The following is a 12,002-nucleotide window of genomic DNA, read 5'->3' on the forward strand; positions in this document are numbered from 1 at the left end:
TGCTTTAATGAGCATGCACATATTGGTTTTGAGGCTACGGTGGAGTTAGACAATAGCTGTGTGTCAATCACAGCCTCGTGGTCCACTCAGTTTATTTTTTGTTTATAATTTGGTGGTTACATTTCTGAATTTTGACTCTCATGCATACTCTCTCCCTTGCCTTATCTTTCAGGAAATAAATGATGTGGATGTGCAGGAGCTGGTGAGAAGGTCAATTGGAAGGTTAACAATTATTCGACAGACATTTCCAGTCCCCCAAAACGTAAGCCAGCGCTGTTTCCGAGGCAACCACAGAATATCTTCATCGCTGTGTGATCCGAAGGACCCTTTCTCCCAAAGCATGGAGGTAGTTCATATGCCAGTCTATCCCCACCTGGGAATTGTCTTTCTAGATAACTTCTAAGTTTTTCCCCAGGGGCTTACTGTAACAGTGTTATTTTTCATGTCCTCTCTGACATGTAGCTTAATGGCTCATGGCATGCCCAAATACTTGGAGTAAGGGGGTGAGTGTGTCTGACAGAGAACAATTTGCCTGCTCCACAGCAATAGAGATAAATGTCAAAAAAAGCTGCCTGATCTCCAGGTAGTAGGCTAGCCATTTTGTTGCCCTGATAAATTTTAATTTTTGTCATCTCACCAAGAAGAATTTCCTTTGCGTAGTCAATGTCTCCTGAGTTGCTGTGCTTCTCTAAGCCTCAAATATGTTGTCATTAAGAAAGTCTTCCAGGGAGCACCCACACCGTCTCTTTCAAGTGTCTTAGTGTATACATCTAAATCTGGGTCTAAGTTCCAAGGCCTTATTTTCAGGGTTGTTAATCACAGATTACAATTAAACTTTAAGAGCCTTCCTACCACATGAATTCAGCTACAGGATCCCTCCTCCTGACTTCACATAGTTTTTCCAAGAACAAGTCCTCTGTCTCTCTCATTAGGGTTCATCATGAAAAAGCTATGGCAAATCAGGAGCGTGAAATTGGCTTACGATGTTGATTTTACTTTTGGGGGTTTTTTTTCTGGGATCTTTTGTGCAGTTGTAGAAAGATGACTGCATACTATAATTTTTAGCAGTGGAGGGAGGAGCATATCTGACCTAGCAGGTAAAAGCAGCCACCTAATGATTCTGAGAGGGCAAGAAAACAACAGGAGCAAAATAGGGAGGTTTTGAAGAGTGTCTTTGTTTAAAATGAAAATATGTAAGGGAAAAAGTGTGGATAGTCTTGTCCTGTTTTAGATTAGTTGTAAGAGCCTTTGTTGTCAGTAATTTTAGTTCATAAAGCAGCCAGCCAGCAATTATTGATGACATGAAAAACTGGCTATAGCACAGTGCACAGTGATCCTATTAGAGTTCTCAAAACAAACAGGAATGTGTGATGCCCATTGGTGCATAGGATATCTCTACAGACTATTTAGGAAGTACAAAAATCCTTTAGGCTGTGCCTTTCTGTCATGGCAACATGGTCCTAGGGGGAACTTTGGAAGTCTAAGGACAATGTGTTATGTGCAGGAGCTTACGTGCAGGAGCCAGAGAGTGCAAAGAGCAGTTCTCATGAACAAAATTACTGACTAAAGCAAGGCAGAAAACAAGTCATGTGTCCATGGGAAGCTTCACATTTTGCTTTGTCTTTCTCTTCTACTTCACTTTCATTTTCACTTCAGCAGTTGGCTGACTCTAGGAAAGATAAGTTTTAAAATTCAAAGTTTATTCTCGACAAATTGGCATATTCCATTTAATTTGTTAGATTAGATTTTATACCTTAACCTATGTGCCATGATCTACCTATAGCTTGGAGAGCTACAATATTCTTATTGAAAGATTTCACAGCATTTTTGTTCAAAGGAGTGATGGAAGCTTGAGTGGTTTAATTGTTCTGTGCAACTGAGTCACTTTTTTCATGCTTTCCGTGGAATGGCTGTACTTCATTATTTTAGCTGAGACAACATTACAAACTGAAAGGAAGGAAAACTCTGACACAATTTCCCCTGTGTCTTCATATGATGCACAGTCCTTTGAGTAGCTGTGGGGTTTGTTTGCTGCTTCTTTGTTCTACCCAACAATATTATAAATTAGTTTCAAATCCAGTGGGGAGTAGGAACAGTTTATAAATTGAAATTACTAATTTTTTTTTTTATGACATCGAAGTGTGACTAATCAGAAACATTCTCTGGAAATTATAAGGGTGAATTTCTTGATTTATTTTTTTCTGAATTACTTTTCTGATTTACTAAAATCTGTGTGAATAATTAATTTTTTTCAGCATCTTTATTAAAACACTGAAAAGCATTCTGGTGAAGATATCTCACTGTGTCTTTGGAATTGGCCTAGTTGAAACAAACTCTATGAGTTTGTGTCATTTTGAAGGCAGAAAGTTAAAAACTGGATTCAGAGAAGAATTTAGTACTGTAACCCTTTTGTCTAAAAACTACATTCAATATTATAGGTACACATAAAATAGACACTGATAATCCAGATTAATCATTCATCCTTAATCTAATGCTAAGTGCCTTTCTTCCACAATCTGGATTAAAAAATTACATCTGAATTTTGAACTGCATCAACAGAAGGTTATGCAATTAAATACTTCTTGGTAATGCAAGTGACCAGCTATTAGTCTAACAGGCTTGGAGTAAATAAAGGATCAGTAATGGACGCCAGGCATTAAATGCCCTAGTAAATTAACGTGGGAAGTTAATAAAAGTGTAAAGTGACTTTAAATTTCAACCCCCTTCTGTTCATCAGGACAGATATTAATGAAGCATACTTCTGGTAGTGGCAGGAAAGGGTGATTTTGGGAAACAGAAATTAATTGTAGGGTCTTTATCATTGTATTATCAGTGATTGATTGCTGTAAATGTTAAGCTCAACTATTAGTGAAGGACTAACAATGCTTAATAGCTGCTGAACTCTGTCCTCCTGAGCCCTGTTAATACTGGATAAAGGTCCAGCTATATTACTCTTAGATTAGTGAGTGCATCCTTCCTCATGAACTGACAATTGTCTTCTATTCCCCTTGATAGTAGGTTACAGAAGTTACCTTGCAAGCAATGTCATTTTGTTGGGAAATGATGACTTGGCATCCACAGCTGGTCATGTACCAATTTAGTCTCATTAGTGACCTTATTCCCTCTGCTCTCCAGAGGTGGTATGGGGTTTTTTTTCCTGTTGGAAAAGGCTTACGTGAAAAAAGCTTGCCTCACAGCGCAGTGATAATTCTTTCCCTCCCTGCTCCAACAAATGTCCCTGTAGAGCTGACTTCGTTGTGGAAACACAGTTTTAGCTGAAATGCTTTGAATTCTTTGTAAGTTTACAATATGCAGGCAAATCATCCAAGTTTTTTAAAAAATGCTTGATTAACCTGGACCCAGATTCTCAATCCATGCTTTTAATCCTGTCATGCACAGTGATGCCTGGCCTGTGCCTCTGAAGAAAGGAGATTTGTTCCTGGGTGAATACCAAAATGGAAATATTCATAGTCACTGGAGGAGCTCAAGTAAGAATAAAGAAGCACCTTCCAGAAAGACAGAGTGAAGGATCATTTAAAGAAAAGGGGCAATAAGGATCAGAGGTTCTGTGCATCTCTGCTACTAACAGTGTAGAGTTGTAAAGGTAAGGGAGGATTCCAGCAGCTTATCACAAGGGAAAGCAGCAGATCATTAGTCTTCCTTTGATAAAATTGGGAAGTCATTTGGGATGTCTTAAGTAATTCTGGCCAGGTAAGGAGAGAGTAGGTCTTTCCTGGGTGCTATGCAGGTAGGGAATCTGTCATGAGACCTTCCTGGGAACAGCATGCAACAACAGGTTGCGGATGACACAAGCAAAGCCAGCATAAAGATGGGATTTACCAAAGGAAATAAAAACATAAAAATATGTTATATGGAAAGGAGTAATTAGGTAGAAAGAGAGGTGTTTGGGGTTTTTTAATTTTTATTTTCTCCTTTTTTAAGGGGATGTGTGGATTTGCTTATCAGTGTCTCAGATCCTCAACATTATTGTGCTTCCTTGCCATATACTCCCTCCCAATAGCTGCAGGACTTTCCCAGTCTTTGGATATATTTAAAAAGCAGAATAGGGCCACTAAATTCCCAAACTTTCCTTTTGTAAGCTTCCTTTTTCTTCTAAAACTTTGAGCACACCACCTATATCTGTGTAAAAAACCTTTACAGAGAGCAGCCAACATATTCCACAAATCTGAGGAAATGTCTTTTGGCTTGTCTGACTGATGGAGAAAAAGCCCCAGCAAGCTTTCCTCAAATTGCCACTGGATAATTTGTTGTCAGGCACTAGGAATGCTCTACAGAGCTCTTTATCATGCAGCTGAGGAAACTGAGTTTCCCTCAGTAACTTCAGATGATCCATAGGTTATCTAAAAATAATATTCCCAAAAGTCTTTTTCATTTCTGAACATAAATTTTCTTCATGAGAACCTCTGTTCAGGACAGCTGAGGTTTCTTTTTATGATACTGTCAGTAACTTAAATGTTCCTGCCATTTGAGGACAGGAAAAACTGATATAAAACTATATTGAAAATTACTTGTTTCATAAGTTTTCATGAATTCTGAGGTTCTATTCTTTTACATTTAATTGTGTCTTTCACATCTGACTTGGCACTGTGTGCATTCAAAAGCACGTACATAGAACTAGAACATGGTTAAGTGGAAGTGGCACACAAGTGATTTCTCTTCTTGAGTTCCACTGTTCTGTCTTTGATCCCAAACTGGAACTTCCTCGCACTGTATGCAGCTCTGCTCACAGTGAAACATACACACATTTATTCTGTAGGAGTTTTGTCCTGCAGGGAATTAAGAGCCAATGTCAAATACTCTGACAGTAAACACTATAAATTGCAGAATCAACATGCAACTGCACACTGACAAAAATTTCATTGAGTCATATTTCATGCCAGAAAGTACCAATCTGAATTGACTGCACAAATCAGGAACAAAAAACACAATGAAATGATCTCTTCTAAATTTTCAGGGTTTCTGCTTTTCAAAAGAACAAAACAGCCTTGAAGATAATTTGATGGTGTCCAAATATCTGGTGACTGAAAAATTGAGTCTCACAAGCAACTGGTTAAAAATAAAAGAAAGTCAGTTTACGGTCATAAGTAGAGCTGTAAATCTGGCAGGTGGAGCTGTGCCAGTGACTGGGCTGCTCGCACTTCTCATGTGTGTGTAGTTTGTTGCTGCAAATCACTTTTAGCGTTACAGCCGCCAGCTGCAGGTTTTACCAGAGCCCAAAGGAGTGACATTTTGCCTCTTACAGGTTCTTCTTAATACCATATAAAGTATTTAATTACCAGAGGATTATGGGTGAGGCAAAACAAATTATAAATTCTGGCAGGAGGCTACAAATAATAGTGGTAATGCTTCCCTTTTGATCCATTTACAGATTTCAAACCTGTATATATATGACACTGTCCTCCTGCTGGCAAATGCCTTTCACAAGAAGCTGGAGGACAGGAAGTGGCACAGCATGGCCAGCCTCACCTGCATCAGGAAGAATTCTAAACCCTGGCAAGGAGGACGATCAATGTTGGAAACCATCAAGAAGGTACTTTTTCTCTGTATTTCCTCGTCTTTGATTTCTAAAATACTTACATTAGGCAGTATTTCCTGCTGAGGTGCACATTACTCTACCCAGTACCAGCAGTATAGGTTTTACATATTCACAGTTCCTGAATGGAAGTAGTCTTTATTTGGTTTGGGTTGTTTGTTGGTTGGTTGTGTTTTTTCCATGTCATAATAATCATATTGAAATAAAATCAATAAGTTTGTTTACCAAAACTACCAAACCAGCTGGATGTTCAAGGAAGAAAAAGTGTCACTGGTGAACAGGTAAGTTTCACAGGTTAGGAAGTAAAGAAAATAAATTTACTGTTTTATTTCTAAAAGAAAAAAGTTGCAGAATTACACCTGGGTAATGTTCTGTGGAATTCACCGTTGCACTGTTTTTGATGTTAATAAAGTGAAATCATAGAAATGGGAATAAGGAACCCCCTAAATTATCTAGGCTATATTCAGCCACCACAAAACTGTGCCTGTAACAGTCTCTACAGAGCTTTGTCCAGTGTTGCTGTTTCCCTGTGATTTTTATTTCATACCTTAATCATGCTCATGCCCAAGATGCTTTTCCTGTTCTTCAGTCTTTTAAGACAATTTTTCTTAGTCATTTCCTTTCTTCATAATGTTTACAGCCTCCACATACTTACAGACAAATATTGCAGCCTTCTGGGCCAATATTTAGTTAATATGAACAAGTTCAGGGTTTGCCCTTCCCTGTGAGTTATTCATGTCATTTTCCTTATGTTATTGATATCTTTCGTAAAACTGCCTTCTAATTTGTCTGCATACACTTACTTGTAATGTATACTTACTTTTAAAGTGCTGGCATTGTAAACACAGGAAAAAAAGGGACAAAAATTTTGTCCATTTTAAAAAAAAAATCTTAAATGCTTTAATTGTGGCTTTCACTACAGAACATAAAAACCATTTAAAATATAATGTTGTGATGAGAAGTTGCCATTCTGCATTAGGTATTTAGCTATACCAGAAATTATGACGATGCAGGCAAAACATAAGACTCCTTTGAGCACTGCTTATATTTTATGCAGTCCCAGCTTAATCTGCGTTACCTCCAAAATGACAGTTCAAGGATTTCTTTGGTATCTGTTTCCACTTTCCATTCTAGCAGTTTGAAGTCATGAGACTGAAAGAATAATCCAGGACACATTTCTTATTTCAGGGGCAGGATATGGCTTTAAGGGACTCCAAACTGTATTGCTCTTAACCTACCTATCAGAGCAATTTCAAATTCACATTTGGCAATCCTGTGTATTTTGAGCTATGTTTCAGGCAAGACTGGTTCGCCTCTTGCCTTGGATTTTGTAAATACCATTGCACACTTTTCCATTTAAATGGCCCGGAGAATTATGAAAGTGTTCAAGAAGGCAGGAGCAAGTGGAAATTCCAGAGTTGTTGTTAGCTTGCTAAAAAAATTAATCAAATGCCAAAGAAATTCCTGATCTGTGCAGCTAACCACGCTTCCATCCTGTCACTTTTGGGTTTCTCTGTTATTTCAATTAGATGGCTTTGGAAAGAAAGTATTTTATTGGTGTAAATTGAATAATCCAAATCCTCCTTACACTGCACTGTGCTGACAGAGATGAATTTCTAGAAGTAATGTGCTAAAATTGAAAGTCAAAATCGAATCCAAATGAAATACAGAAATTTTACTGTCTGTGGATGTCAGTAGCATTTCAATCCGTAGGCAGAGGAAAGCTAAAGATTGCAGCTGAGAGTTGGAATTGCACAAGAACAAGAATTCTGCTTTAGTTTTGTGGCCTACTTTCCCTTTTCTTTCACTAAAGCAGTTAGGTAGAAGAACTTTGGGATCACAGCTGTGTACTTTTGAAATTAAAAATTTGGCGTTGATGAATGCCTGATGGGGCATCACAAAAACAATAAAATCCAAAAGTAATGAAGGGAAAAAAGCCCCCACTTAATCTCTCTTCTTGAGAATGCTTCTCTTTCCCATCTCACCTTATTCTTTAAACATGTTTTCACTCCTGTTGTCCTGGGGAGTCCTCTAAAATCAACTGAAATAGAATTTTTTTCACAAAAACATACCAGATTTCCTTAATTTTGAAAGCAAACAGGAGGAAGTCACCACGGGGTATTTAAATAGTTTCTGAATAAAAAGTTCTGCGTTTTCATTTTGAAATCACCACTGTTTACAGGATGTAGTGTATAATGGAATATCATAGGAAGATATTGATATAATTCAGGGTGAAAATACATTCTGAGATTTCTTAAATATTCCGGGAAAAAGAACTTCCATCCTCTGCAACACCTTAATTCTTCCTTCATGATGATCTGTACTGTAGAGCTGAAATCATCACTGGTCTCAGGTTGTCCCTCCTCCCAGTGTAGGTTCTCTAGGAATTAAATTGTACTCAAGTATGGTTTTGAGTTGAGGAAGAGATGTCTAATTCCAGGCTGCCTGCCTCAGGAGAGGACCAACAACTCAAGCAGTTGTTCTTCTGGCAGCAGCAAAGCAGAAGCACCATGGAGCTTTTGCTGCTAAAAAAAAAAACAAACAAGAACAGCAAACCTAGTTCTAGAGGAAGCTTTTATAGAAGAAATATCTGTCTTTTAGAGTTTAAGATCCAGAAGCAGGAACATCTGGAAGTGTTTTAGCTACAGAGGGAAATCTTTCTTTGATTTCTGGAGGGGGAAATAAGAAAAGAGTTGGGAAATCTTTATTAAGCTACTCACTGAAGAAGGTAAGAGAAAGGGATGCTGATGTTCTACCTGAAGCAGCAATTGTTAAAAATGGAACTCTGGTGGTAAATAAACTGGTTTTTTATAGTTAATGAGCTGCTAGGGGAGAGTAGGGAACAGAGGAAATTAGAGTTTCAAACATTTCTTAAAGTGGTAAAAAAGCTGTCTAAATTATTCCTCATCGTCATTTGTTGAATATTCGACTCATTCATCACTATTTCTACAAACAGCTACAAAAGCTGGTTTTTTTCTTTGTGAATTCAGCTGATTGGACAAAGCCTAAAGAAAAAATTTTAAGCCCACCACAATTATTTAAATCTAATATCAGTTTCTACCCATTCTCGAACTGAATAAAAAGTTAAATCCATCTGGAAATACAATCCTTCTAATGAATTTGGCCAGCTACAGCAATTAGTTTAAATTCACTTCTGTATAGGAACTATCCCTAAACACATGCTCACTTGTTTATTTCTCAGTAAAGCTATTTCACAGTTGGAGGAATAAGTATCACTAGAAAATAATTCTACTTTGAGAAAAATTAATCTTCCTGAATAGTCTGAGAATAAATGTAAGTAGGATTAGAGGGGGACCAACTCAGCAAGATGGCATCTACCTTCTCTCACACATCTCAGGGCTCTTCCCAGTCACATTTTTTTAGCTCACTAACAGCAAATTTTTAGTGCTAGCAGCAACATAGAGCCTGTCCCTTTCTGGGAAATGAGCTGTTTCATGAATCATAAGTGGGATTGTCAACTAGTTCTGGTCTCAGAAATGTCACTGACACTCAGTGGTGACTTGCAAAAAAGGTGCCAAATTGTTTTTCAGGTAATAGATTGGATGGTGTCTGCTAGTTGAAAACTCAGCCATGTTCTCAAAATCAAATTTTTTCAAAAATGAAATGTGGAACTCGTATTTGATGTTTGTAGCATTTTTCCCTGCCTATAGCCACATTTTTTATCCTTAATTGCAAAACAGCTAGTACCTGAGAATAACCATATTTTGAAAAAAAAAAAAAAAGAGGAGGAAGTTTGAACAGAAGCTGAGAGCAAGAACAATATTTTGTAGCTGATGACTGGCAAGCTGACATTCCCAAGTGAGGTCCTGACTGCTAGGTAAATACTGCTTTCTTCAGGGACTTACTTCAGTGCCTAAGCATATATAAACTGTAGTTTGTCTTGCCAGTCTAGATGAGACTCAAGTAGGCTTTAATTATATTGCCAAGCTTTATAACAGCTCTGCAAAGCCCCGAGCAGTGATCAGAATCATAAGTAAAACACTTTTGTCCCAGCAACTGACATTTCACTCTTCAGTTTCATATGTGTCAGGAAATTGCATGGTTGCAGCTGAACCTTAGAAGAATTTGAGAAGGTACATAACAAATGTGTCTTCATGTTTCCCCAGTAGCATTGTTCCTGTAAGTTAAATGCAACGAAAAATTTCTTTTACTCTTGCCGGTTATCATGAGTAACACTGAAATCACTGGTAAAAATCTCGTCAGGAAGTTACTGGATCAGTAGCTGTCATACAGATGGTCATTTCCTCTGTGATCTCCTTCCACTATGCATTAGCAGAGGGATAAAACTCATGCCATAAATCAAGTGTTTCAGAGAGATCCATACTGTGAAAGACTATGCATAAAAATTGGAGCAGGGTCCTGAAAATCTTCCTAGGCGATATCCTGTTCCACTCTATCAGCCCTAAGCAATAAACCAGATTTGTGTAAGCCTTGTAAAAAGGCTGTGTGGGACAATGAGGAAAAGTAGAGACCAATAACAGGATTGCATGGTCCAGCAAGATCAGTCCCAGGTAGGGAGGAGAAATCAAGACCCCAAGAAATTTCCTATAAATTTAGCATTGTTGGTATTAAATGGGCAGTTCTTTGCTGGTTTGTATTTTTGCCTCTGCCCTTCCCTCCTGAGCCAGCATCATTCCCAACTAATCTGAGCTCTTACTGCACTATTTTCATACGTACACAGTCTAGGAGAGGAAGCTCTGATTAAGACAGTCCATAACGAGAAATTTTCAAAGATTTATAGGATTGCCAAAATAGATAAATGAGAAATAATGTTGTGGTGGTTAAGATGGGATTCCAGACAAATAAAGTTGATGGACTTACAGTTTGTATCATGCCCTGACAATTGCAGCCATTTAAAAAATCAAGTTAAATAGAGTCATACAAAGTTTCTGGATGGAGATCGAATTCCAAAATATGTTAGGTAATTCTGTTAACCTGTACTGTATGTAAGGGGACATATATTTTCATATCCCATGTTTTCTTAAGAAATGGATTTGATTACTTCAAGTATAATTGAGGTTAAATGATTCTTTAAATTATTTTTAATCATATTTGCTCAAATAAGGAAAAATATTATTAAAAAATTCAGAAGTTTATTAAAATTTTAAATTGCTATCTTAAGTCTCAAAAAATCATTTACATTTTAGACATGATTTTATCTTCATGTTCCTTAAAGTACTGGAACCCACTCTCAATATGGAAAATAAAGTCGCTTTAATTTTCTAGATTGAAAATCCTATATTCTTCATTTCTTTTTTCTGCTGTACAAAGCATCTGTGGGAAGAGATTGTAGGGATTTTTTTTGTTGAATATTTCTTTTCTTTCACCATTTTGTTCCAGAGTTTTCCCTTCCTTTTTCCAGGTCCTGCTTGTGGCTCACTTGAGATCATGGTGCTGCTCAGGTGGTCTATAACAGTTTAATTAATTTTCACACTTTACCTGCCTCTGACCCACAGTTTTAGTACCCAGTGTGGGGGAAAGTTTTGGGAAGTAATATAAGAAATATTAAGTATAATATCAGCAAATCAGTATCTGGTAAGGTGTCCAGATGGAGTCTTTGAGCAATCAGCTGGGCATCCCAACTATTGCAGGTCTGTGCCACTTTGCAGGCATTTCTACATCACATGTTCTGTGAAATTGTGCCTTAGGTAATCAGAAAGCCAAGTAAGAACCTATGAGAGAAAAGGTATGTGGGGCAAGTTTCCACTTCTGTTCCATGAGTAGGATGAAGTCAGATTTAAGTTAAAGGTTCATATTTGTGAAACTCGGTTATTTACCAAAGGATATGTTCAAATGATTCAGTGGGTAAACACAAGCTCCCTCTGACTTTACTCTGAACCAGCCAGAGGTGTGCTAACCCCAACCTAAAAGCCATGAAAGTGTTATTGTAGTGAAGTTAAAAAGTAATCAGAGTGTCTTGCTAACCCCAGCATACATCAAAATTGTCTGGTTTGCAGTTGCCAGAGTTCTCCTGCAAAAGACTGTTCGGATATAGCCTTAACCAGGATATTGGATTTTTTTTCCTTTCTTTTTTTACATTTATTTTTGTTGTAGTATGGAATAAAAAGTAAATATTGTAGAAAGAAAATATTATGGAAAATATTTTTTAAAAATCATTAAATATGTATATACACAAAGTATTTCCTTGGTTTTAACTGTAAATGGCACTCATTACGTATTTGTATTATAATATTTGTATTATTATTTTAATATATAATTATTCATGTATTATTCCCTGATAGTACTAGTTTCTAGTTGTCTAGTAAATTCTAAAGATATTCTCAATGATCAATTTCATAACTTTTGTTATAATTACAGTCATGTTTTGTAAAAGTAGGAGAACATTCTGTTAGTTCACAGCAATTTGCAATGGAGATGCAAATTCTGTAGTCCTTCCTGGATTTTGTCCAAACTCAAGATGTAAGAA

At 37.2% G+C, this 12,002-nt stretch overlaps 1 protein-coding gene across 1 annotated transcript in view; it reads left to right on the plus strand.

Moving 5' to 3' along the window:
- Nucleotides 1-73: 73 nt before the first annotated feature.
- The window catches only part of LOC121673265 (glutamate receptor ionotropic, delta-2), a gene marked incomplete at its 5' end in the record, with an annotated part of 212,004 nt that continues 200,075 nt past the window's right edge, over nucleotides 74-12,002 (plus strand). The window contains 2 exons of the mRNA XM_042046429.1: nucleotides 74-346; nucleotides 5,390-5,551. Coding sequence (XP_041902363.1) covers nucleotides 74-346; nucleotides 5,390-5,551 — 435 coding nt within the window. The remainder of the gene's footprint in view (nucleotides 347-5,389; nucleotides 5,552-12,002) is intronic.

The sequence above is a fragment of the Corvus kubaryi genome, unplaced genomic scaffold, assembly GCF_017639235.1.
Source record: "Corvus kubaryi isolate FWS band 111438036 unplaced genomic scaffold, C.kubaryi_AGA036_p1.0 65303, whole genome shotgun sequence".
In the NCBI taxonomy this organism is placed as follows: domain Eukaryota; kingdom Metazoa; phylum Chordata; class Aves; order Passeriformes; family Corvidae; genus Corvus; species Corvus kubaryi.